At 40.4% G+C, this 27,563-nt stretch overlaps 2 protein-coding genes and 1 long non-coding RNA gene across 3 annotated transcripts in view; 2 read left to right on the top strand and 1 right to left on the bottom strand.

Moving 5' to 3' along the window:
* grapa (GRB2 related adaptor protein a) overlaps positions 1–1,737 on the top strand; it is a 45,041-nt gene extending 43,304 nt beyond the window's left edge. Inside the window, exon 5 of the mRNA XM_023265387.3 lies at positions 377–1,737. Within this exon, the coding sequence (XP_023121155.1) occupies positions 377–562 (186 nt within the window). The 3' untranslated portion in view covers positions 563–1,737. The remainder of the gene's footprint in view (positions 1–376) is intronic.
* LOC118469964 (uncharacterized) lies at positions 732–8,628 on the bottom strand. The gene is made up of 3 exons (XR_004846951.2): positions 8,486–8,628; positions 995–1,118; positions 732–819 (listed from the first exon to the last, which is right to left on the bottom strand). It is a non-coding gene; the product is annotated as an uncharacterized LOC118469964 (long non-coding RNA).
* Positions 8,614–27,563, top strand: LOC111565355 (uncharacterized). The gene is made up of 5 exons (XM_023265398.3): positions 8,614–9,066; positions 11,826–11,993; positions 19,850–19,974; positions 20,564–23,870; positions 25,150–27,563. Exons 1-5 carry the CDS (start codon positions 8,614–8,616, stop codon positions 25,759–25,761), a joined length of 4,665 nt encoding a protein of 1,554 aa, XP_023121166.2. The 3' UTR covers positions 25,762–27,563.

Raw genomic sequence — 27,563 nt, 5'->3', positions numbered from 1 at the left:
AATGAAATTCAGATCGACATTCAATGAAGTGCTAAAGTAGCACTTAAAGTAAAGGGAAGTTTAAAATGTCAAAATGGAATAGTTTGAAGAGGAATTTTGGATGCCTTGAGGTATATGGACCTACGATGTGAGTAATATAAATGTTAGGGTCTAATATGTATAAACATTATATACAGTATATGCATTATAGTTATGTAGAGTTTGTATGTTCTGTTAATTTATGAGACCATTTTTTAAAAAGTTGTGCTCCTCTTTCAGCCTGGCCCAGTTTTATTGGTCCTACACTGTATCAAAAGTTAAGATGTAAATTTTTCATTAACGCTCTCCTTTTTCCTCCCCCTCCTCCTCTCTCTCCCCTCCTCTCACCCCCCTCCAGCGTCCCCATCATGCCCATGCTCTCTTCGACTTCACCCCACACCACCCTTCCCAGCTGCGCTTCCTGCGCGGTGATGTCATCGAACTCATTGACTGCTCTGATTCGCTACGCTGGAGGGGCCGTTGCCATGGACGCGTCGGCTACTTCCCTCCAGAGTACGTCCAGCCGATTTACCACTGCCAGTGACCTGACACGTTGAACGAACACACAACCATTCCTGCAGGTTCATCAGTGAGCCACCCTGACCACACCCAACCACACAAACAAACACACTGATCCACCGCTCGGCACTTGCCCATTCATTTCTGGAACGAACGACTGATCGAGCTGCTCATTATGTAACCAAGTCCTCCCGTTTCCTTGTGATGTCACCTCTCAGACAAAAAGCCTCGCCCAGTCAGCTACTTCAGGCTCGTCAGTCTCTTCCACCAGAACCCGCTTCTCTTCAAACATGTAAAAAAATAAAATAAAATTCAGACATGGACCTAACACACTGTGGCGAACTCTCACATAGACACAGTGAAACACACGCACACGTATACTCCTAGGCATAATCATTTATTAGAGCTTATCAGCACTAGCGCAGACTAAACTGAAGTAACACACACAAACACTAACCTGAAGGGGGGGAAAAAAAAGTGTGTGTGGCCCATGGGAGGTTGTGAAAGAAGGGCAGAGTTTTCTCTCCGCTGAAGATTTGCTCCAGTGTTTTGTCGTCGTTCCCACGAGGAGATCCGGTGAACTGAGCAGAGAGACACAGAAAGTCATTGTGTGTTGTGAATATTTGGGCCAAACACTCCGAGGATACTGACACAGCAGATTCCTCTCTCACTGGGCTGTTGCATGTGTGTGTGTGTGTGTAACGGGGCTCGTGTGTAGAATGTGGGTCTGAACACATGGAAACCTGCAAACTTTACATGCATGTATGCAAGCTGTGTGTTACTGAGAGAGTGAAGCATGTCTGTAGGAGTTTAAAGACGTTGGTTGTGTGATATTATGTGTGTGTGTGTGTGTGTGTGTGTGTGTGTGTGTGTGTGTGCAGCCTGGTTACTGTGTTACAGTGACCAGTGAGATGAACACTGCCCAGGCGCCGCTTTTGTTCTAAAATGCTTAAAAATGTAATATGCTCAACTCCATTTACAGAACATTTGTTTGTTTCTATGTATTTATTCTTATTCATGTGTAATCTTTAAAAAAAATACATATACAGCAAGTAAGATGAAACATTGTACAAAGGTTTTGTTGCAGCAAATGTTTAAGAGATCCACATTTTATGTGATTAACAGTAAGAACATGGACTGGTCTTCCTTAACCTGTAATGACAAATCATTTAAATAAAGTGATACATTTACCTCTTTGAACCTCAAGCTTGGACATTGTTGTAATTGGAAATCATGAGCCTTAATTTGTCTTTTTCCATGCAATAAAACCCTGATATGAAAAGATCGGAAATACTTTGTTCATATATCACCACTGGCCCAAAATCAACACTGAGAGATGCCTGTCAAACTGACATTTTGAAGTTTTGTTTAAAAAAGTTTCATAAAAATATTTTGCATGTAAGCTGAAGCAGTTTTTGTACGTTGCCTGGTGAATGAGTACATTTGAAAAGTACTATATTTGATGTCTGCACCTGCCAGTGCACCATCATGGTAAAAGTAGGCATAATAATATGGTAATTCCACTACAGGGAGACCCAATGCTCTCTGCAATGAGGTGGAAAAAAATATGTGCATATAGAGCAGCATGGGCAATCAGGAAAAAGAAATCTGAAATCGGCAGAAGTCCAAACTCTTGCATCTGTAATTTTCACTAAAATTAACAAGTGGAAACACTCTAATGATCCACTTAATAGCTTTGTGTGCCCCATTTCAAACTGTGATCCCCGTCTCTCTAGGGATACCTTCCATAAGTTGTTGTAATGGTGTTATTTTGTTTATCCCCTGCGGTTCCACACCTGTAAATTGCAGTCCACATTTCTGATTTTTTTTTCAATTGAAATAGACTAATGGAACAAAACAAAACAGCCATTCTGTCAATGTTATGCTTCTCTTTCTAACTAAATATCGACAACCTTTCTCCAGAATCACAGACTCCACCTTTACTTTAATGTGCATATTTTATGATATCAGACATATTTGATGCAGTATGCAAGTTAATAGTAAAGAAGGAATTTGTGTATTACTGGGCCATAGCTGTGCACTTATTGTAATTGCATGGAATATATTTTTGCGCATCCAATTACCACTGAAATAGAAACAATGGTAAAATCATTGATTTATCAATGGAAAAGAACTTATCTGTGACTCATCAATGAGTGATTTATTTTCTAAAAATCAATCTCTTTTTTTGCATTTTATTGCTTTATAGGCTAAATAACTGTTAAATTGCTAATAAAAATAAAACGTCCTTGCAGTTGAAACACACAAGTCTTACTGTAACTGTATTTACTCAACATGTCATTAATGTTAGTACAGTACAACGTGGTCTGACATTTGACTGGTGCTATGTTAGGAATGCAGCGCTGCTTCTCACACCAGAATGTAATGTTTGAAATGAAGCAGGACACGTGGTTTCATCCTATAACTCTCCTGGAACCAAGTCACTTCTGTTCTGTTGTCTCCTCTGTTTTCTTAATATGCAAACCGCTTTTTTCATTCTTCCTGAAAGAGTCACCTCTGGCTGCCGACGACATTTAGTCAATAAAACTCCCATCATCCTACCGGGGAGGAGAAGACAGGAGTTCAAGGTGCACCAGAAATAGTACTACTGTTTTGTTCCACTGATATTTTTAAATCTGCTGAGTCACTTTGAAACGTCTGTGCGGGAGATGAAGGGCTGTGGAGCGTGAGACCAACGCTTCTGTAATGATATACAGTATTTGTGTCGTACACTACAAGTGAGACAATATAAGAAAACTGAAAGCAAAGCAAAAAAAACAGAGAAAAGTAATAAGAAACAAAGAGGCAGGATGGTAAAAGGGGGAGGAAAAAAAACAGGACGAACCAGAATACTGATGAACGATGGAGCGGCAGGGTGAGCAGCAGTGTGTCAGCAGCATGAATGAGATTGACAGTAAAAGTGCAAGCAGCAGGGGAAGGTGTGTGAGCTGTGACATCAATGCTATTCACAGGCGTTTGAAGCAAATAAAACAAAACAGTTGAACCAGTTTGACTGACTGATTGGCCTGTGGCTGGTTGGGCCCTGACAGCGAGGAGAGAAATCATCAGTCTGTGAACCGCTCCAACACCCTGTTACAGCAGCAGGACAGTTTATCAGATAATTAGTCATAAACCACCAGCTGGCAAAGGATGAGATTGGATGTTAATGAGTCAGCAAAGCAGATGCACCTTATGAGTCACCAAACAAATTCTCAGAAGTGGCAGCAAAAGCAGGCATCGTAAAAGCTGGAGGTGTTTAAGGGTTATTTGGTTAATGTCATCTATTAGGAAGCCAAACCAAGCCAGGTTTTCTGGTTGAAAAAATAGTTTTTTATTATTATATCAGTGTCCAGATGCTGGTCTTCAATATGGAACGCAAGGGCCTGAGTTATGGACAAACTGGCTTTTTATCAAACCACTACTACTGACCACTTGTACACTCCACACACAATCATCACGTACACCATAAAAATCAAGGGTAAAATCTTTGTTTGACTGGTTTTAACTAAGCTATTAGAAAACAAGAAAAGCACTCAGAGATCGCAGTATTCCACCATGGCTGTTCATTCCCCCATATAGCATTGTCAAAAATGCAGCAATTTTTTAAAAATAAATTGCACATTTGTTTATTAGTTATTGATGCTCAGAAAACATCAGCAACATAGAATGTAGCCATTTAATATAGATTTACCATCAAATAAAATGATCTTGTGCTGAGCACAGGCGTGTGTTTTGCATGTGTACATTATGTACAGATACCGAATCGCGTGACCTAAAAATGTAGCGGGCAGCAGGAAGAGATGGGACTTGGAAACACCCCCACAATTTAATCAATTGTTCCTTCGATCATTTCTGACAGATAAATCCTGATAAGTCCACAGCGGTGGATTTGTAGTAGGATTGCAATCATGTGATCGTCAGCAGGCAGCTGATGTAGAGTTCACTGTTTTCATAGTTACAGTGACGCCATGCCATAATCTCGCAATGATACAGAAATATTTAACAAACCCATGGATCCAGACTATAATCCACATTACTGTCAAAATCTAATCAATTGGTTCTTGTGACATTTCAGACCTTACTTGAAAATTTCATCCCAATCCGTTAATCAGTTTTTGAGTAATGTTGCTAATAGACAGACAAACAAACCAACGCCAATCGTCACATTACTCCGCCTCCTTAGTGGATTAATTATTAAATTTGGTATGTGAGTAAAACTTTTTGACATATTAAGTTAATGTATGTCAACCGTAACAAAAATGTGGCATAAAAATATCTTCACTCAAGGCAGAAGCATCTTTCAGGGCAAGAGCTTATCATCAACTCTGTTTAGTATCTATATAATTGAATTGGCAGTAATGTTGAAGCAACCTGGAAGCGTTAGTTTAACCTTTAACAAAAAGGAAATTAAATTTGTGCTCTATACTGATGACCTACCATTGCTGTCACCCACGAAACAAGAACACCTGGACTGACAGTCAAGCTTAACAAAATTAAAATCATGCTCTTTCCAATTAAAGCCCAGACCTCAGGAAGGTAAAAATCAACTAATATGATGAACATCTATTGAGACCATACTGTATGACAACCTTGGGCTCAGAATTAATGGCGCAGGTAACTTTGATCTGGCAGTGAATGCACGTACAAAACAATTTTTATAATTACAAGAAAAATTTATAGACTTACTAATGAGAATTTGCACTACAATATTTTATAGTATAACCCAACCAACATGTCAAATTTTAGATCCACTCAGTTATAAGGACTACACGAACATCTCAAGGAAGACCTGCATAGAGAATTCTACAGGTTGATATAAACACCCAAAGAAAACCACCAACCGAAGTATGCAGTTCACAATTAAGGAATAACCTATTTATTAGATACATTAAAAGAGTCTTAATAACTCTTAAATCTCAAATCGAGCACCCAAGACACACTGAGATTTGAGATACCACCAACCCAAAAACCTCAAAAAGTCCTTTCTGTCATCAGGTCCTGAGACTTACTGATGACATGACAACCTCAAAACTTCCAAAAACGAACCAGAAATTACAGAAGTAGAGACAAAGATGCAATTCCTCTCAAAATGTGACTACACTTTATCTAAGATATACCAGCATTGTACAGTAGATGGCTGGAAAATAAGCTTTCTTTCCTGACGAATAGGGAAAGAAGAGATAATTACACAGCAGCAAATTGAACCAACAGTGGAATATGACAGTGGGGATATTCAAGTCTGGGGGTGGTTTACTATTTCTGCACCAAATTAACTCCACCTTGACCAAGCAGAAGTAGCCCTTCAATATTTCGCAATGTGCTGCACTGTCTGGTTTGCATCTTTGTCAAGAAGGATTCATACTAGAGCCCAAACCAACTAAGATTTCGGACTATAATGGACTTTTCTCCACAGTCGTCTGACCTCCAATTTATTGAGCATTTATGAAAACTCTTGAAGACTGAGAAAGCCAAACATTTCTGGCATCATAAGCAATACCATCAGATTATGCTGGTGTAACATGGGTTATCAGATCTTGCAAAATAAAACTGAGATCGCATGCTAGCCTGGACACTGCTGTCATTAAAACATAAAAGAAGGTGAGAAGGTGTGAAGTTCAATAAAAATAATACTTGAAGCTTTTACTTTGGAAACTCCTACTAATCACTGTCCCTATGAGATTTGCTTCCAGGGTGCATGTTTTCACACAGTGCACACATAATAATGCAGCCACATGACTACAGCACATGCCAATCACCTTGATGCTAATTACCTTGTTATGCAGAACAAATTAGTCCAGTCGCGGGAGGTGACTGTGTCGAGAGATTATTGTTAAATTAGCCTTTTTTGGGTGTTTCTTCAATTTGTTATGAGTTGCATCAACAGTATATTAAGCCATTGTCATTTGAATTGTGCAAAGAGAAAAATTAAGAAGGTTAAATTGTAGATATGGTCTTTTTAAATTCAAGCAATAAGCTGCACTTGTGAGGCTTTTTTTTTTGTCCATCAGTCTGTTGGGTTTATCTTCATCAAATACTCTGAAACACATTTTTCAGAGATTTAACTTTTCACTAAAAAAGCTAAGCAGGTTTTATCATTTGCAAAGAAAAGAAATGCAAAACAGAAGCTCTCAAGTAGCCGTTTCACACTTTTGGACTTTACTGTATGCAACTATACATTATTTAAAACTGAAAATAATGCAACCAATAGAGATGTGAAGTCAGTCGTTTGAACGGCTCTTTTAAGGGAACGATGAGAACCGGTTCGCAGTTGCAAGCCGTTCGTATGTGCAAATTGCCCACGCTTTCTTCACATGTCAGCTGTGTCGCCCATGAGTCTGAGTTGTCCACGCTGCCTTGGCATGAACAAACAACTTACACCACCATATATATATATATATATATATATATATATATATATATATACAACAAAAGCAATGTAGACCACACAACAACATTTTAACAATACAGAAAAATATTAAAATTATAAATAGAATAAAATGTATATAAAAATATAAATAAAATTCAATAGAGTATATATTGGTGGGATGTGTAAGTTTGAATTATTCTGATCCATATTGTATCTTATAACTGCTACCAATGCTTGTTTCCTTGATGAAAACAAGTTACCCCTGGTTGACTTCTAAAATAAATGAATATAACAACCAGCCAGTCTTTTGAACGGCTCTTTGAAAGGAACGGTTTCTCAAGATCCGGCTCCCTTCAAAGAGCCATAAATCCCATCTCTAGCAACCAAACTCTCTAAAACAGTCTTTTTTTTTTGGCAGATGAACTCTACATTTCCATGATGTTAAATATGTGCCCAACCAGATAAGAAAAGCATTTTGATGAAAAAGCATTCAATCTGAAACTTTTTGGAACCACAGTGACGTAACTGATGGTACTTCATCCAAAAACATTTAACCACATCTTCAGTAATCACATGAATGTTGTAAGTATGTAGACTGACTGACGTACACACAGTGAGCTGCAGGCTACAGAAGCTTCTCCCTGACAACCTTCAGCCTTGACTACAATCTCAGTTTTTTTTGTCCCATTGTCTTATAAAGTCATGATTAGTGCAGAGGTTTCATCTCTCTGATGTTGTTTGAAGTTACATTCCACTGAGGTTATTCAAATATAAAAGATGTCTAAAAAAAAACAACCTAGAGGCTATGCGTCACATTTACTGTTTTTGTGCAGACTTGTTTCTTTGTCTTTTTGTGGTTGTTAAATGTTCCGTAAATTCAACTATAATGTTTGGGAATTTAGCAGGCGAATCTTCAGTTACATTAACAGTACAGAGGTCAAACATCAAACTTCTCTTGTGGTCACTTGTCCAAAAAAAAAAAAAAAAAAAAAAGTTGAATGCAGTCTGTTCCCTCCAGGTAATGTTTTGAGCCCATTAATTCCATTTTGATCTCTCCCTGTGTTGTTTTGGCCTTCCTGTAAAGTAGTTAAGTCATATGTGATTTGTTTTGATCTTTTAAAAAGTCAGGTTCGGCCTCTCCCATTTCACAGAAACATGACAGAACAGGTAAAACAGCCCTGCACAGTAATGCAGGTAGAGATGGATTCACTTAATGTCTGGCTGTTTGTATTTGGTGCTAATGATTTAAGAGCAGGGAGGGATGGAGCCATTAATCGCCTCTGTAGTCAATCATGAGGCCAAGTTTTTAGAAAACTGGCACTTAGTTGGAAACTAGTCACGTGACCGGGGCCCCATAGGTGTGCTGGTGGGTGTGTCCTGGCTGACTGGGTCACACCTGTCGGGAGGTGCATGTCACTCACTCTCACTCTTTCTGGTCGGTTAACTACTTGACTCGGTAACGGGGGATGATAATGGCCGAGTGTTAACGCACCATGGCCGGCCAGAGGAGCTTCACGGCGGACAGCAGCAAGATACAGCATGGAGTAAGGTGTAACTTACCCAACCTCGAGCCGAACCCACCTGTTTTAGCTACAGAGGAGGAGTTACTTCGCGTTTCTGCAGCTTGTTTGACCCACATTCTGGAGGAGTCCAGGAGAATTAGTGTGTTTTGAAACGTTTTTTGAGTTTGTCGGTTTTTCCAGTGAGTCATGGCTCTCTCCCAGATCCAGTGTCTGGACGACAACCACGTGAACCCGCGGACGCACGAGTCCAAACCGGAGTTCTTCTACTGCGAGGACCAGCGGCTCGCGCTCGAGGCTCTGCTCCGTGATGGGCGCGAGGCGTTCGTGAAGTACCTGGAGGCGCGCGGCCTGCGGGGCTTCCTCTCGGACCCGGAGTTGGAGGTTCTGGCCCGGACTGTGGAGCCCTACGATCCGGGCTGCGAGCTCTTCCCGGAGGGGGAGGAGGACGAACCGACGCCACTGTCGCTGCACTACTGGCCCGAGATGTCCGACACGTCCATCCCGCACATGGACCTTGGTTGGCCGGACAGCGACGGGTACCGGGGGGTGACGCGCACGACCGTGTACACGCAGCCGCCGATGGAAGGTCAGGCCCACATCAAGGAGGTGGTCCGGAAGATGATTGCACAGGCGCAGAAGGTACAGAAACCACCTATTAATAATTAATTAATATTTCAATCACAATAACTCAATTAGGCTTCCATGTATTGAATTCATTCATTATTGTCTTTGCATTATCTGAAAGAGTTGTGACCTTCTGTGTAGTTCTGTCTGCTTAAGTAGAGTTTTCAACAAAAACATCTACTTTAATTATTGTCTGGAAGGGGACATTAACAGCTAAAATTGTTTACTGCCAGTTTTTGTTGCTGGTACATTTTGAAAATTACATTAGATTCGACATTATTGTCATTGCAGTCCAGCCACTAATCAGTCGACCACATTGCAGAAGAAGTGCAGATACAATTCCTTTTGGTTGACTAAGACATACCAAGATTTTACAGTAGATGACTGTGAAAAAATGTCCCTCTTACAGATGAATAAGTAAAAAAGAGAACATGAAACACCAGTGTATCGGACCAACGGTGAAACGTGGTGGTGGGGATCTTTAAGGTCGGGGGTGGGGGTTGTTGTTTCTACTTCTGCACTGAATCAGCTCCACCCAGAACAAGCAGAAGTAGCATTTCATTATCAGATTAGATTACATTATATTCACCTTTATTGTCATTCCACAGAGTAGAAGCACTAAGACAACAAAATGCAGCATCAAAACAAAAGTGAAGTGCAAAAGCAGCAGTAAAATGCATTGTTACAGCATGGTATATACAGTATGCTACAGTATAAATAAAATGAGCAGTATGTCGTATATCATATATAAGTATATAGATGTGGATACAATATAGAAATACAGATAAATGGTGGTATGATCAGTATAAATAGTATGGATAGTATAAACTGTATGAAGAGTGTATACAGTATCTAAAGGATATGAAATGGAGCATATATGCAGTGTATATACACAGTATAAATTAAATTTCAACTGTGTCTTCTGTAATTTTTCAGTAATTCAACTGTATTTTTAAATATAATTTCATGTCTTTACATTATTTGTATTGTGCAAAGGTAATTCTGAACAAGCTAATAATACCATTTTTGCAGACAACACATGATATATTATGCTTTTGCAAGTCTGGGCCACTTCATATACACTACAGTATTCAAATTTGTGAGGATGTTAAGATGTATTTCAGTAGAAAACCGGTGAGACCTGCTTTTAAGGCAACTTTTTTGTAAGGGTTTTGCCTCGTTAACTTTTCTTCCATGCTGAATAGTAAATGTCAAAGCACAAGCATTTTTGAAATGGCTAAAATGTATATGTAGACTGCCTTTAAGATGATGGTTGAATAACTGTTGTGTCACTATTTAATCAGCCAAAATATAGTTTAGACTGAGTCTTTAGATGACAGTTTAAACTATATTGATTCAGTGTCAGTTACGGTTGAAAATCCAGGATTTATTCAAGTTCAGTCATAACTTTTAATTTTTTGTCTGTCAAGATGAGGAAACTCTCATCTTGACCATATTTATCAATCTTTATGGCAGAAAAAAAGTTCTGCAGTTACTGAAAAAGCCTTACATAATTCTTAAACATCTTATTTGTCAGAGCAGCTGCTGTACCTCCTCCAAAGATTTCCTATAATGTTGACATTGAGTTGCCATGAGCAGAAAGTCAGGTCAGAGTACAGACTGCTGACCGGATGAGACAATCAAGTGTAAAGTGCAACTTGATTAAGCTGCTTTATCAGGAACGGAAAGAAGCACTGTAACTGATCCTGCGACAGTGGTGCATGTGTGTTATGGTGCATATTTGCATGAGTATGTGCAGTGCTGCCAGGCTGCATGTATATCAGTTTGTGTCTGAGTCATCCGGAGCCACAGGTTTATGACACGTTTTATTTCTCAGCTCACAGCTGTTCCCATTGGTATGTGTTATTCGTCTGACAGGGTCTAAGGTCATTCACCTGAGAGCTTCTGACAGAAGAAGTCATCTGTTAGTGCAGATGAACTGGAAGAAAACTCATATCTTCCTTTACTTCTTATCGTCAAATGTTTCTGTTGCACAAGAGACTCACATATTTTACTCAGGCCTGAAGAACAACTTGAATCCTATTTGTTTTCCCAGAAAAAGGCGAAACTGTGTTAAGTTTGCTTGTTCAAGTACCCCTGAAGGCTTGATCCTGCTGCACTGTATTATGGTGTCTGTGTGGTGTATGTATTTGCAAAATATATGTTTATTTTTATGCATGAACTTAATGTGTGCATGTATGTAAGAGTATTCTGATTCACCAGATACAAACTGCCTGTTAAAGCCTGCCATTGGTATTTCAACCAGCATTGTCCTCAACTTCCACTATCTGCATGTTCCTGTTGCCAAAATATGATTCATTCCAAGAACCAACGACAACCTACGAGCAGCAAGTTTTGACGAAGATTTGGATGTAGCAATAAGACAGACTTGTTTGGGTCTTTCGGAGAGTGCTTGTGAAGATTTATAAAAACTGTTTTGACAACATTTGCTCTCTGACAGCAACATTCGTGCTTGTTTGCTTGCCAGTTATGGAAAAAAGTACATTTTTTCAAGCATCTTCCAGGAAAACAAGTGTCCCTGGACACTATTTTGTCAGGACACCATTGCTGCAACCTGAACTTGCCACCCAAGATAAATTGTGATTGACTCAAAGTAGTGCCAACAAGTATTTTCCCCTCTACAGAATAACAGTGGCTGCAGCCAGACCATTCAGCAATTCTGTTGAGATACAGTAAGTCTGACCATGCAAGACTGACGTAAGAGTGTCTGTGGGTGACGTAGGTTGTGTTTCTGTGTTTGTGTGTACCTCCAGGTTATAGCAGTGGTGATGGATGTCTTCACTGATGTCGACATCTTCAGAGATTTGCTAGATGCTAGTTTCAAAAGAAAGATTTCTGTCTACATCCTGCTGGAACGGACAGCGCTACCCCATTTCCTGTCCATGTGTCAGAGGGCCAACATGCATACTGGACATCGCAAGGTAAGATAATTTTACCTACTTCATCATGTCTGCTCAACCGTTTGTAACTTGGCATCATGGAGTGATACCAAATTGTACTTCTAGCTAAAACAAGCAAAAAAAAAAATAAAAATAAAAAAAAAAAAACTTGTTAGGTGTCTAAACTCACTTTGTAGACTCCACGGACACAACTAGAAGGGCACTCAGAGAGCGCAGTACTCCGCCGGCATATGGCATTTTCAGAAATGCAGCTTTTTTTTTATTTTATTTTTTTTTTTTAAAAGAAATGCAGCATTTGTTTATTAGTTATTGATGATCAGAAATCACGGCAATATAGAATGTGGCCATTTAATATAGATGCACTCACAAACAAAATTGCCTTGCGCTGAGCACAGGCATGTGTGTTATGCATGTGTATATTATGTATGGATACCGAATCGGATGACCTAAATATGTAGGTGGCGTCTGGAATTGATGGGACTCGGAGAAACACCCCCACAATTTAATCAATTGTTCCTTATATCATTTCCGATGGATAAGTCTTGAGAAGCCAGCAGCAGTCGATTTGTAGTAAAATCTCAGTCGTGGTCGTCAGGAGGCAGCTAACGTAGTGTTCACTTGTCGTCATAGTTTCAGTCTTACTGTGCCGCTGTCTCGCAATGATACAGAAATATTTAACAAATCTGTGGATCCAGACTATAAGCTACATCACTGCCAAAATATAATCACTTGGTTCTTGTGTCATTTCATACCTTCCCTGAAAATTTCATCCAAATCCGTTAGTCGATTTTTGAGTAATGTTGCTAACAGACAGACAAACCAATGCAGATCGTCACGTAACTCCGCCGCATTCCTTGGCAAAGTAAAAATGGTCACAAATGCACCTGAATGTGAATTAAAAGCTTGTCTTCACATTTTGAAACAAAATGTGCAAATGAAACAAATGAAATAAATCCATAAATGGTTGTCAGAGAACAGTTGTGCACTTCTTTTGACATATTTCATCTTGATGCATGTGGAGAATCATCAGGGTCTTTGGATGTTTTGGGTCCTTCAACAACAAACACTGTCACCCAGGCAACCCACCTGGGGTTGACAGAGCCGCAGTTTGTATCTAGGTTCCGTCTCTAGTGTCCTGATCCAAAGCCGCCTTGAAAAAAACTTCTGCTGCTAAATTCCTGGATTGTCACCTACTGGCTCTTGTAAAGGGATTCCCACCATGTTGCAGAGGGACTGACCTGCAAACACTCTGCATCCCACCTCAATGAGCTCCTGCCCCCTGTTACTTTGATATTATTCTATTAGCTTAGCATACTTTCTCCTCTTCCTCTTGTTGGCCTCCTCAATTTGGTTCTGACCCAAGGGAATGTTGAGTTCCATGAGAGTTTCTGCTCAGAGGTTCTAAGAGCATCACCACGCCTGCTGTACCAGCAGTTTTTGGGAATTTCACTTTATCCAGTGAAAGAAACACAAGCAATTGAAGTCAACGGATTTTTGTTAAAGGAAAGCACATGCCAGCTTTCCCTTTCTCTTTCTGTCTCTGTCTCCCTGATTTAGACGCACGCACGTGCGCGCACACACACACACACACACACACACACACACACACACCAGCAACCAGTGGACCCATCCAGCTGGCACCGTGCAACATGAATCATTCATCTCTTTGTCACTGTCTAGAGGGTTGTATACCATATCTGATTGGTTGCCTTAGAAAACACTAGTTATCAAACAGAAGTAAAATAGAATTTGGTCATGTTAGGACACGTAAAAGAGAGCTGCGTGGAAAATACAAATGTAACTTCTTTTGTATTGAAATTACATTTGTGTCTCAACTGTTTTCTTGAGAAATTAATCTTGTGATCAAGGTGCCAAACCAAACATTGTTTTGACTCAAGCTAGTTAAGGCAAGCCTCTTCGGTGAGGCATGGTTATTTCCCAACAGCAGGTGATGAGGCTCTAATGGTTATGATTTAATTGTTGCATTGGCAGAAATTGGTAGACAGAAGTCAGACTTCTTATTTGCTTTAATGATGCCGTGTTTGCACACTGCAGGGGCTTCCAATGTGCTTGATCTATTATGTTCACAGTAATATTTACTGTCAAGGCCTGCAATGTAGGTCTCATCAGTATTTGTCAGGCAGAAGTGACGCACTGAAGATGCAAAAGACCTTTTTTAAATGACCTCAGGAGACCTAATAAAAACGCATACAGGCACAGACTATCTGCACATGGACAAAAGTGTTTGTTTGTTTTAGTTTTTATTTAGTTGGTGTCATACAAAGTCATGTAAAGGGAAAAAAACCCACATCAACATAAGGTGCAACCACTTTTCTCTTTTAAATAACATCAGTTCTCTTCGGTACACCCACACACAGGTTTGCAAAGTATTTGGGAGGTTGCTTGCTCCAAACATCTAGAACAAGTTGCCACCACATATCTGTGTGACTCCCTCAGATGGACCCCTCCATTATACATATCTGTGGGTTTAGGTTGTCTTGGTGTTTTCTCTATCTTCAAGTGATCAGACTGACTTGATGATGTTGAGATGTGGGCTCTGTGGGGGCCAGACCATCTGTTGCTGGCCTCCTTTTTCTGCCTGTCACTGAATATATTTCTTTATGGCTGTGCTGGCTCTGTATGTGAGGTCACTGTTATTCTGCAGGATGGAGTTTGTGACCCTTCAGATGCTTCCCTGTGCAATAAATCTGAATGTAAACATCTAAAGTGCCTAAAACTTTTGCACACTACATACACATGCACAAGCGCACACACGCACTCCCCCCCTGCCAATTTATGCCTTGGAGGAACCAAAGTGAAACACAAAGGCAGTAACAGCTTGACAGACTTGCAGTACCATCTGGATCTGGATTGCAAGAAAAACAGCAGAAAATGCCACAGTCTCATGTGACAGTATGTGCTTTAGAAACACAAGCGTATGTTTGTATGACAAATGACACGATAAGTGGATGAGGCTGTTTTAGTTCAACAAGTTTTTTTTTGTATCATCTAAGTTGCTTTTGGCTTCATTTTTTTCTAAATGGTCTTGTTATTTTCTACAGAATTTTGCTGCTCTGGGTATCTGTCTTTTCCACAGTAATCCAACTACACATGGTGCACTTGACCTGAAATTATCCCACTGATTAGTCTAGGCAATGTTTGATTGATAGCAGAATGGCTCTTTAGTTGGAGAATGCAGCCTGTGCTACAGCATCCTTTAGCGTTTATTGAATTCACGCAGCTCACGTTCAGTTTTCAGCCAACAGCAGCTCAGACACTGTGCACCTGATCAAGTTTGCAAATTACATATAAAGCTGCTGTTCGTTTTACCTCACAGTCGCTCTGTGCCCACCGTCTAGTGGTTTAGTGAATATCTTAATTATAACAGCTTGCTATTCTTTTTTTCATGCCTTTGTTTTTTTTCACATAAAAAATGGCCACACACTGAAATGTTTTTTATAGCTGGAATATCCTTTTCTTAGTCATATACTGTATATTTGTTAGATTCTGCCCTGCAGTGCATTGGAGGGTTTTGCTCCAAATGTATCATACATTGTCTGATTCATTGGGGAGTAGTTGCTGGAGCAAAGCCTGCACTACCAAAGAAAACCATGAAACTGTTTATGATATTAATGGTCCTGCATGTGTCAACACAAGTCTCTTTCAAAAGCAGTTAAGAAAATCTGATAGGCTAGGGAGCAGCTGAACAACAATGATGACCAGGTAACACAAAAATGTGTACAAGGGATATTGGGAGGCTGATGCTCGTCCTGAATGGGAGGATGACTGGCAGGTAGAGGAGAAGACGGGTGTGACAGCCTGAGATTTTCCTGTAAGTGTGGAGATGGAGTCGGTGGAGGTAGCCAGGACGGGAGGGGGAGAGGACAAGATGTGAGATGAGTTGACATATGAGTGAGAGTAAAAAGAATCTTGCACCTCAGTAGGCTAAAAAGGTGACAGATTCTTCTTACTCAGTTGTTCAACGAGGGTTCTGCACATGTTGGAACTCTCCAACACTGACCCTTTGACCTGACAGAGCTTGTATTGAGCTTTTATTTAAAAATGGGCAAATCTGCAGCATCCTTTTTGGTTTGGATGTGCTTCCTTGTTGACATGACTTTGCAATTTAAGCTGATTGAGTGGTTACATTTTCTCATAAACTTTGTATGACAGCTGACGTCTCATCTTGCACTGTTTAGAGCTCAATACACAAACACACAGAAATGCAGTTTTCTGATTTATCTAATCAGTTAATCAAACAAAGCACAGAAGGAAGGAGCAAGTTAAGGGTGTGACCAATGGAAGGAGAAAAACCAGTGCTCCTACTTCGAGACAATCCACACCAGGAATAATCTGCTGCATCAAGACAAACGGTTATATAATGTTTTGACTGCAACCCAGTTTAGCACCTGCCCCTCTGACAGACTGAGCTCCTAAAGTTGAGTCTAGACGCTTCTAAGGCCAGGCTAAACATCCCAAATGAGATGGCTTAGGTCTAAACTTACAACAATCAAAATACTGGTGTCAACTCATTAAAATGAAATCTTCCAGCTTTATTAGCTGAAAAGTGAGATTAAATGTCTTGGAGAAGATATGCAATTGGGATTTTTCTGACAGATAATTTGATTTGCAGTGTATTTTTTTTAAAAGTCAAGCTTTAGTATTCACTGCACAAAAGATATAAAACGTGATGCAGCGTTACCATAAAATCCAATCAAAAACATTGCTCTGAGACAAGGAAGACACCATCATTTTGTAAAACTATTGACCGTTAAAAGCCTGGGTCAGACATGCTGCATAATGTATATCCTAATTGGGTACTTTTATGGTTTGCTAATTGCATTGTTTCATCTCACGGTTTTAATTTGTCATCTGCTTCATCAAAGTCACAAATGGGTCACAAGTGAATGAACAATTTGAGCATTTTTTGACTGCAAGAAGTTTTGCTGAATATCTATGATTTTCACTTTGCAAGTCTTATAGACCTTAAATTAGGACAAACATGAACCCGACACCTTGTAAATATTATATAATCATAGTTTCTTAAGTGTTTTTGCAAGTTAAACAACTCTAATTTCAAACAGTTTTATTTGTAACTAACAGTAAACAGCCACAGTAAATACATTTTCCTCCAAAATTCAGCAAAACAAGTGTGTATGTTGTATCTGATGGAGGAGGAAAAGTATTTCTCATCCACAGTTATGTATTTAGTACATTTCAGGTTTATTAAAATACTGTTGGTCAGCTGTATAATATTTGCAACACCTACCTCTAGGCAGACATGAAGAAAGAAAGGAAACAGAGTAAAGAGGGAAGTCTGAGTAAGAAAACTTAGACTTTCATGTGTAATTTCTTAACTGAAACATTATATGGTCATTGATGTCAACAACACCCTTTAGTGTATCGCTCAGTTGTTATCAAGAATATTAGTTAAAGTTTAGCACTGCAGCTCATTGAATTTATTGCTTTACAACTGAGCAGTCACACCTGTAGACTTGTCAGTGGCTATTTTTGCATGTGTTGCATATGCTAAAGGTGTACAGAGACGTCATATCTTTATCTGTATAACCAGCAAAATTATCTGTGTGTATTTGTACTTATATGATGTTTGAAATGCATCTGGTTGTGCTTCACATCTGCAGGGTCAATTGCAAACTTCACAAATCACTTGTGGCTTTCTGCCTAAGTAACCATGAAATACTTGGTATTGAGTCAGTGGATGCTAAATGAATTTTCCATGTAACCTATGGCTGATACATATGGCCTGTTGCATCTTAAATCGATAAATATTAAATGAAATACAAGGCAAAAATTTTCTTTTTCAGTGTGTCGACTGTGTTTTTGCTTTAAATTGAGAAAATTACCACTTAGAGCTAAGGGCTGCAGGTTCTAAACTTCATTTTGATCTTTAAGCTCTCTGAAAACAATCCAGCTGCAAAACCAAGCTTTTGTCTCAGTTGATGCCGCCTCCTCTTCATTGATGTCAGCGTTTCCCTAAATGATAGCTGGAAACACTCAGCCTGCTGTGTGCTGACTTGTGGGGGCGATTACAGAATATACTCTATATACTTTTTTTGATATTGTGTTGTAACTTAAGTGGCTAATTAGTGAAATCAACATGTCATGTTGCAAACAAAATGGGCATTGTTTTTCTCATGGTCTCCACAATGATGCGAATCTATCTGAAAGAACCTAATGGTGATGCACAGATGTGTCGATTTTTATTTTTCCAAACAATAACAAGCAACTTTGGGGAGAGAAAATAAGTTTCCATTTGATTTTTTGTGCTTTCTCAAATAACATTCCAATTCAGGTACATCTCTAGTGCATGCACAGACACACAAAGACACTATATGACTATGCAAGGGCTTGTTGAGCAGCTGCTTGTAAAATGCAACCTAAATGTCATCTGAATTCTTAACTGTATAATTGCAGAGTTGTGCATCTATAAAAGTTAGTGGAAACATTCTCAAAAAGCACCCCTACGTTAGTCACCAGTTCAGTTTTCTTTGCATGGAAATGCAGGAAACATGAAACCACGGACTGAGAACTGATCCCTGCGAGACACATTATGTTAGTATGAGGGAAGTAAGATACAGAAGTATTGTCTCCAGTACACATGATGGACTTTTCAACCTGACGAGAGTACAGCAGGCAAGGAAATGTATGAGAGTGTCATGGCCCTCAAATCAAGTAATGACAGGAGAGATAAACACGTTGGATGTGTAACATTAAGATATCTGAAAATGTGGAGGTGGTAGCTGTACGGCGGCAAATGGAAAATTACTGCTCCTGCTGTGCACATATGGCTATAGGAGTTTTGATGAAAAAGTACTAAAATGTGACTAATTTAGTTTCAATTTCAGTTTAAAACCCATAGATGTGGCGTAAATTTATATATGGATTATTATTACTCTGCCAAGGAACATGGAAGAGTTACGTGACGATCTGCATTGGTTTGTCTGTTTGTCTGTTCACAACATTACTCAAAAATGGAATAACAGATTTGGATAAAATTTTCAGGGTAGGTCAGAAATGACACAAGGACCAAGTGATTAGATTTTGGCAGTGATGCGGCTTATAGTCTGGATCCACAAATTTGTTGAAGATTTCAGTATCATTGCGAGATAGTGGCACGGCGTCACTGTAACCATGACAACAAGTGAACACTACGCCAGCTGTCTGCTGACGATCACATGATTGCAATCCTACTACAAACCGACCACTGCAGACTTATTGAGACTTATCCATCGGAAGTGATACAAGGAACAATTGATTAAATTGTGGGGGTGTTTCTGAGTCCCATCAATTCCCGCTGCCCGCTGCATATTTAGGTCACGCAATTTGGTATCCGTACATAATGTACACATGCATAACACACACCTGTGCTCAGCGCAAGGTCATTTTGTTTGTGGGTATATCTGTATTAAATGGCCACATTCTATGTTGCCATGACTTCTGATAATCAATAACTAATAATCAAATGCTGCCTTTTTGACAATGCCATATGGGAGAAAGAACAACCTTGGCAGAGTACTTCACTCTTTGAGTGCTTTTCTAGTTTCCTAAGTGGTACCTGTGTCTATGGATGATTCTACACACTTTGAGTCAGCCAATAAATATTCAAAGAGACAGATAAGGTCATCTCATAAAATAGTCACTCTACCTTTTGTTATTTGTATGCTTGACACTAGATGCTATAAATATTTGTTGCTTTAATAATTTGTGGTTAATATTCTTCTTTTATTGACTTAGAGTTTGGATTGACAAGATAAGGAAGATAAGATTTAGCTGTCAGTGTTTTGCAGTTTTCTATTACACATATCACAGATTATAAAGGCAGTATAATATCTATATTTTGTTTGTGTGTGTTTCAGAACCTTCGTGTTCGCTGCACAGGAGGAGCAGATTTCTTCACTCGGTCCTGCACCAAGATCAGAGGGCGAATGGGCCACAGATTCATGTTTATCGATGGAGACAAAGCAGTATCTGGTTCTTACAGGTCAGTATACATTATGTGTGGATGCTGTGTGTTTCTAAGAAAGAGAGACACTGTGAAAGAAACAGATAATTCTTGTTTGCCCCACCTGTCTTTGTCTCTGTGGGTTTGGTATGAAAAGCTATGAATAAACAATTTGTCCCGTCGATTAATCCTCAGTCACATTCTCTGCTTAGTAGACAAACAGGTTGTAAATGTATCCGATGAACAAGAGACATAAATGCATGAACAGTGTACTGAAGAGACGAGACAATTAGATACATACATTTAGTTTTTTTAATTTGAGTCTGGTAACAGCCACATTGGATGAGAGCTTAGTGTTGAAATTTTTGCCTTTTTGTACAATAATTCCTCAATTTTAGATCAATTCTTTGTTGTTGATGACTAAGTAGCAGCTATAGAGATCAGTAGAAACTTTTATTACTTTTTATTTGTATCTCAAACACCACTAATAGTTGGAAATTCTTACCAGAATCCACCCGTATGGCTCATTGGTTGTTTCCTGTTTGGTATATCTGCACTAAAGTCCTGTTTGTTTTGTACAATCTTGGTATGCTTTAAAGTAGTCTAACTTTGTATTTGCTTCATCTAGTTTCACGTGGATGTCTTCGCGGCTGGATAGAAACCTCATCACCGTGACCACCGGCCAGGCTGTGGACGGCTTCGACCGACTATTTCGCTTCCTCTACGCGTCCTCCAGCTCTGTTGACCTCCGCCAGATTGGCATGGAGTCTGAGCCTGAGCCGGACCCCCTTCCGCAGCCAACTATGGTGGCACCACCTTCTGCTGCTGTTGCTAGGAAACTGATCAACCCTAAATACGCCCTCGTTGTTGCAAGCAACTCCAGCCCCACCACCTCTGTTGACAGCCCGAAAGAGACCCAAGATTCAGACAACTCCAAGAAGAACAAGCGAAAGAAGGCCATTGAAGAGGGTGCTCTTCCTCTCCACCCTGGACTAGTGGATCTAGAAAAAGCATGCTTGATCTCATACCTGCCCACCTGGCCAGAACCTGACCCCCCCAGTGATGTAATAGGGTTCATTAACGTTCGGGATACCACCAGACCAACCCAGGTCCATCTGCAACGCCATGAAATGTTTGAAACCAGCCAGGCGATCAGGTTCAGCAGTCCCATCACCAAGGCAAAAGAAACCTTGCCAGAGGTCGCCAAGCCCAGACAGCAAACTGCTGATCATGTGGAGCTGAATAAACCCCAACCAGCTCCAAATACAGCTAAGGCTGAGGAGTTGGTGGTGGATAAACCAAAGCCAACACAAGTTAGTGTGGCTCCTTGTGATATTAAGAGTAAAGAAGAGGCACCTGAACAGAAACCTGCCGAATCTGCGCAAAACTTTAAACCTGAAAAGGACACCACTGAGGCTTTGAACACTGTGAATAAACTGCATTCAAACACAGCCACCAACCCAGATGTAGGCCACATTACAGCTTACCTTAGTGCCCAATCCAGTAGCAAAGCACCCGCTCCTACCAATGTGAAGGATTATCACATGACTCAAACCGTTCACACAAACGATCTTAAATCAGACTCGCACCCAGAAACAAACACTGAAAAGGAAGCAGAAACTGTACCTGATTTAAACAAAAAAACTGTTATGTACAGGACGCATGTCCTGAAGTCGAAAAATGTGCATACCTCTAAACTGCTTGACCTCACTGACTCAAAACCAAACACCGAGCAAAACACACAAGAAAAGACTGCGCTGTCACATACAGATTCACACATACAAGCTGTGAACATGCAACCAGAAATCTCTTCTGAAATGACTCCTAACACCCAGATTCCTATTGTTCACAGCCACGTTTCCACCTCCTCCGCTCCTGATATGCCGTCTGTTAGTTCAACCTCCCTTTCTGAAAATAGCCACACTGAGTTTACTACAGAGCACTTCAGCAATGATACTGTTGCTTCTGTTCCCTCCACCAGCTCCTCGTCTTCCCTTCGTCCTCTTCCCTCAGCTATTACAAATTCAAATCCTCCCCTCCCTTCATTCTCATCTTCTCTGTCCTCTTCTTTGACCTCAGCTCCTCCCATCCCTAAACCTCGTACTGTCCAGTTGGTTATCAAAGACAGTAACACCAACAATAGCCAGAAGCTGCCGGAGATCTCTGTCATTAAGAAGACTGACTTCAGTACAGCGCCACTAGTGGTCCACAATGAGCCGACTATGGTACAGACATCTCCAGTGAAAGAGCCTCAAACTGCCCCAGAACTGCAGGATCGCAGCACAAGTAAAGCAGGAGCAGAAAAAGACACTCATAATGTAGGAAATCACAAAGAAACTCCACAGCAAAAACAGAGTGTGACTTCTCAAGAGACAAGGGATAAAGAAGCAGACGGACGACGTGATAGCGGAGCAGAAACTCGGACGGTCACTGGAATTAAACTAGAAACCCAATCAGATATCTTGATTACTGATACACCAAAGGCTGCCAGTGTGAATGTTCAAGAAATAATTCCAAAAGATGTTGATCCCAAGACTGTGATGTCAAGAGATAGCAAGATAATTCCACAGACAAAGATAGACATTGTATCCACAGTACAGAAAGACACCAAGGCCCCAGAAAAATCCCTGACAAGCTCTGAATTTTCTACAGTGCCAAATGAAAAAGGTGAAAATACGACAAATTGTAAACCAAACCTTGCAAAATTGCATGAACCTGAGAGATTATCATATTATAAACTGACTCTAGAGGATATAGATGTATCGGAGGATGTGGACTCTGTAAAGGCTCCAGTACACTCTCCTGTTTCTACTTCATCTAGCCCACACATGTCCAGTGTCAGTGCTATTGATGGCATACTCACATCTGCTGCAGACAGGCAAGATCAACAAGGTAAACAAGCAAGATTCCCACCAGCAGTCAGTCTGCTAAATACTGTAAAACACAACACAGACGGCACCTTTCAAGAACAAACTCCTAAAGCACGAGGAAGCATACAGGCCCCTGATAATTGCCTGCGTTTGTACCTCTCTGAAACAGTCGTGCCGGATTTGCGTTCTCCAACCCCCGAGCGAGAATCACGCGTAGTCATGGGTCTCATTTGCACCCCGACTCCCGATGGATTTCCTTCACACGTGTCCACCCCAGATTCAAGAACAACCACACCGGACTTTCGAACACCTACACCCGACTCTGCTCTCTCCACCACCTCTGACGAGTATTATGAATGTAGCGACTCTCCTTTCCATGAGCCTGTTTTTGACCATGTGGGTTTTCTCAAGCATGGAATGACAGAGGATCATGTCAGCTTCAAACTCACTAATACACCTAATGCTTCCACCACTGGCACCAGCCCTGCATGCATAAATTACAGCCCCGGTGCTGCTACATTAGGCTCTGCAGACAGGAGTACTTCTTGCAGTGAAACATCAACTTTGACTGGGTCTGCTAGAGTTTCCTCTTCTTTACTTGTGAAGAAAGTGAAAATGAGTGAACCAGAGGACACCGCACATGTGGAACAAGAGGATGAAACGAGGAGGAAACTGAACACGGTGGAGAGGGGAGAAGAGCGAGAATTCCAGGAGACAGAGAGGAGCAGCAGCGAGGAGGCTAATAAAGAAGTGGACCATTTTAAACAAGATGAAGATTCAACAGAAAAAGTTAAAGAGACCCCTAAGAGAAGGTTGGTGCTGAGCCAATCGGCAGCAGATGCATCAGTCGATGGAGGAGTGACTGCAGGAGAATCAGCCAGTGAAGGAACACAGCCAAAAGTTTCCAGGTCCACTAGTGACCTTAAAACAGAGACAATTTCTTATAAGGGACCAGACAAAGTGACCTTGAGCAGGGAGAAGGCATCAATTCAGATGGCACTAAGACCCAGCGGTGTAGAGAGGAGAGAGAACTTCCAGCTGACCAGAGACGCTGAAGCTCCGAAGGTATGGATGAGGCAGCATGCTTTTATTATTTGTATTCAAAATACTAGAACAAGTCAAACATTTAAAGCCACTGTGCATCCTAGTCTACCCAAAATCATGTGTACTTCTAACTTTGTGCTCAGCATACATCAGTAAGCATGGTTAACAAGTTGTATGCTTTATGCTTTATTTAGGGGGACATGCTACACATTAAAAGATAGTATTTTATCCCTCTTTTTGATGTCTCTTTAGTAAACTGTTGTAGTTTGATCATTCATTCTTTGTAAAACATCATCCCATAATGTTGCTTGTTGTTGTATTATTTAGTAATGCCATGAAGTTAGTTCTGGCATACTGATTTTAATAATTCTCCAAGTACTTTTAAGAATTCTGAATTTAAGCATCATTTGATTTTATCATGGGTAAATCTCACATAGAACACTTTATTTCACTATATCTAAAAAAAAATCCTATAAGAGTTATTTTTTAAAGTAGCTCATGATTTGTAAAATATCTTACACTTGAACTTATTTTATGGCACTTGTCCGGGTTGTTTTCTCCTGACTAGATCCTTGCTTGTGTTGTATCTACTCTCAGATGTACGTCATTTTGGATAAAAGCGTCTGCTAAATGAAATTGTAGAATTATAAAATGAAATAAGAGTTTATAGGGAAAAAAGCAACAACTGACTGATGTTTTGTGTAATCTAAATTAAATTGTACGTATTCTACATTTAGATTCACTGTATTACCCCAAACTACCCTCTTTCACTCTGTTTCCTTATTGTGTGCGTGTAGTGTGTAGTTCTGACTGCACACCAGCAGAGCATCACTAAGTTGAAACACGACGTTTGTTCATTATTGAACAAGGAGACTTGGCGTGAATTAAAGTGGCATTCTTTAAATGAAGCCCCACACATGTTCAAACTGATGCAATATTAACGAATCGGTAAAAGATTGATAGTTTCACATTTATTGGCGTTTAACTCCATCGCTGCTGTCCTGAGTCCACAGCTTCTTATCTAACAATAGTCCGTTATAGTCACTGAGGTGCTGTTATAACTCAGCTCAGTCATGTAATATTAACAAATGTGAAAATAAAACAGACTCTCACATTTGCACCCAAGTACTTCTTTTTTCCATTTGCAACAAAGCTTTTATGTTACTTGGTAATGTATTTGTGAGTGTAAGAATTCTATACTGCATTATAGATAAGTTGCCTGCACACTAACAGAATAAATATGAGGAACTGGAGCCTGCTGAAGTGTTGTGATAACCCCTAGTCTTCTCTTTTTCTGTAGCTTTTGCATTATCCCTCCAAACATCAGCGGGTTCAGCAGCCGGACAGTGGAGCTTCCTTGCCCTCCCGACCACCCAGACCCGCTCGACCCCTCTCGGCTACCCAGCCTTTAGGGCCTCGTCCTTGGGCCAGCCGTCAGCTGAGTCAACCAGAAGGCAAGGCGCACCATGATAGTTTCCAGGTCTTGGATAATACGTCGTCTCGTCGTAGAAGTCCATCCAGACCGGTTCCTCCAGGGGCAGTGGGTTCTGTTGGGTCTGCCGCTGGGCGGAAGCAGGTTTCCAGCAGCCAGCAGGGTCTTGTCTCTCGACAGCCTTCAGCAACGCAGAGCAGAGCGAGAGCCGTACAGGCACACAACCAACCTCCAAAACCTCAAGCCTCCTTTCTCCACTCACACTCTCACCTGCAAACACAAACCCATTCTCATCCCCAGAACCAGATGGTATCAGCAGAGGAAGCACGTGGACAGGACGAAGGACGGGCTCCATTTGGCTTCACTTTCAGCAGGCTGTACAACCTGAAGGGCCTGAAGGACAAAGTGAGCAAACTGCCAACACACAGCAAGAGAGGCAGCACCAGCTCTTCTGTACAAGGAAATAAGAGCTCAAGCTAGTTCGAGACCATCAGTCATCAACTTTCCTGTTACTGGAACACATCAGGCCTCAGAAAAAGGTGAAACCACTGCTGTGAATGCTCATTACTTGACTAATTGAAGTGTGATTGAGTGCTTCTCTCTTGTGTCTCTTGGAAATACTTTCATCCATACTGGTGCTTTTCAAACTTGAAATTCTTTTCATGTTGAAATCCAACTGCCTGGCAAGCTGCAGTCTGATCTTTCATCTTTAGAAGGTCATGACCTCTGGATGTCTGGATCTGATCTGAGCTCCATTGCCTAAAATATTAAAATTCAGGCAATACAAAATTGGAATATTGCGCCTCCATTTTCAACTTCTTGGCCTCAGTTATGTAACAAGTGACTGATGAAGTTCTTTGTAAATATCTTTTCCCACATTTTCATGTGGAATATCTGAACTTTTTTTTTTTTATTAATAGCCAAACAAAATGCACACCAAGCTCTTAAATCTTTCTCTTAGTGCACAGCAAATGTGCTGCTCTGACCTAAATCAACTGGACAGTGGATCAAGCATAAAGAGAAGCATTTGTTTCCTGGATTACTGAGATTCCTTTTTGTGAAGTGTCATTCTGAGTCGACTGCTTCATACCTCAGTGTTTACTCTCACTTTTCTATCTGTCTTTTCCTTGCTCTGGGGTGGTGCAATGTGAATACAGAATAACTGCTCTGTATTTAAGTTTTTCTGTATGAATAACTAGGATTCAACATAGTGTACTTTAATAGACTTTAAAACTGGTACTATCACATGTTTTATGAAAGAAGAGTATTTTAATATGAAAATGCACACTACAGTTAAGGACAATTTATGCTTTCTGTACCTGGGTTTCTGCAAGGATCAGCAGGATGTAAATCTTACTGTCTGTGAGGATACATTTGGCCTGCAGGTATCTGCATGCAGCCCAAAACACTGTATGTGCCAGGAAAACGAATGGTACTCAAAACTATTTTTGGTTTAGAAGAGAGACTGTGCAAGGAGATTCTTGGTCATCCACACCTTCATAATTCCACATTAAAAGAGTTGCAGTTGAAGTTTCGGCTGCAGTACGTTGGATGTGTTTTGATTTGTGCAAGCTTTCCATTGATGGTATCCAAACAAAGTGAGAAGTTCCATGTTCTCCAGAAACCGTTTTGCCTTCAGAACTGCCTTAATTCTTCGTGGCATGCTGTGAACGAGGTGTTGGAAACATTCCTCAGATTTGGTCCATATTGACATGATAGCATCACACAGTTGTTGCAGATTTGTCGGCTGCACATCCATGCTGCCAATCTCCCGTTCCACCACATCCCAATAGGTTCTCTACTGGATTGAGATGTGGTGACTGTGGAGGCCGTTGGAGTTCAGTGAACTCATTGTCATGGTCAAGAAACCAGTTTGAGATGATTTGAGCTTTGTGACATGGTGCATTGTCCTGCTGGAAGTAGCCTCCAGAAGATGGTACACTGTGGTCATAAAGGAATGGATATGGTTAGTAACAATACTCAGGTAGGCTGTGGTGTTTAAACGATAAATTGGAATTTAAGGGCCCAAAGTGTGCCAAGAAAATATCCCTCACACCACTGCACCACAATCAACAGTCTGAACCATTGATGCAAGGCAGGATGGATCCAATAATCAAATTTTAAAAATAGCTAAAACCATGACAGGTAAATAAAAAATATAAGCTTCTGTGACTCCAAAGGGAGCACTTGTTCCACATTTGTATTTTAACAAGTTGTTCTTCTCCTCTGTGCGTCTGTACATTCAAAATGGGTTTACGATAAAAAAAAATTGAAAAACTGAA

The sequence above is a fragment of the Amphiprion ocellaris genome, chromosome 19 (genome assembly GCF_022539595.1).
Source record: "Amphiprion ocellaris isolate individual 3 ecotype Okinawa chromosome 19, ASM2253959v1, whole genome shotgun sequence".
NCBI lineage: Eukaryota > Metazoa > Chordata > Actinopteri > Pomacentridae > Amphiprion > Amphiprion ocellaris.
The sequence above is the reverse complement of the archived record's forward strand: the minus strand, read 5'-3'. Positions and strand labels throughout refer to the sequence as shown.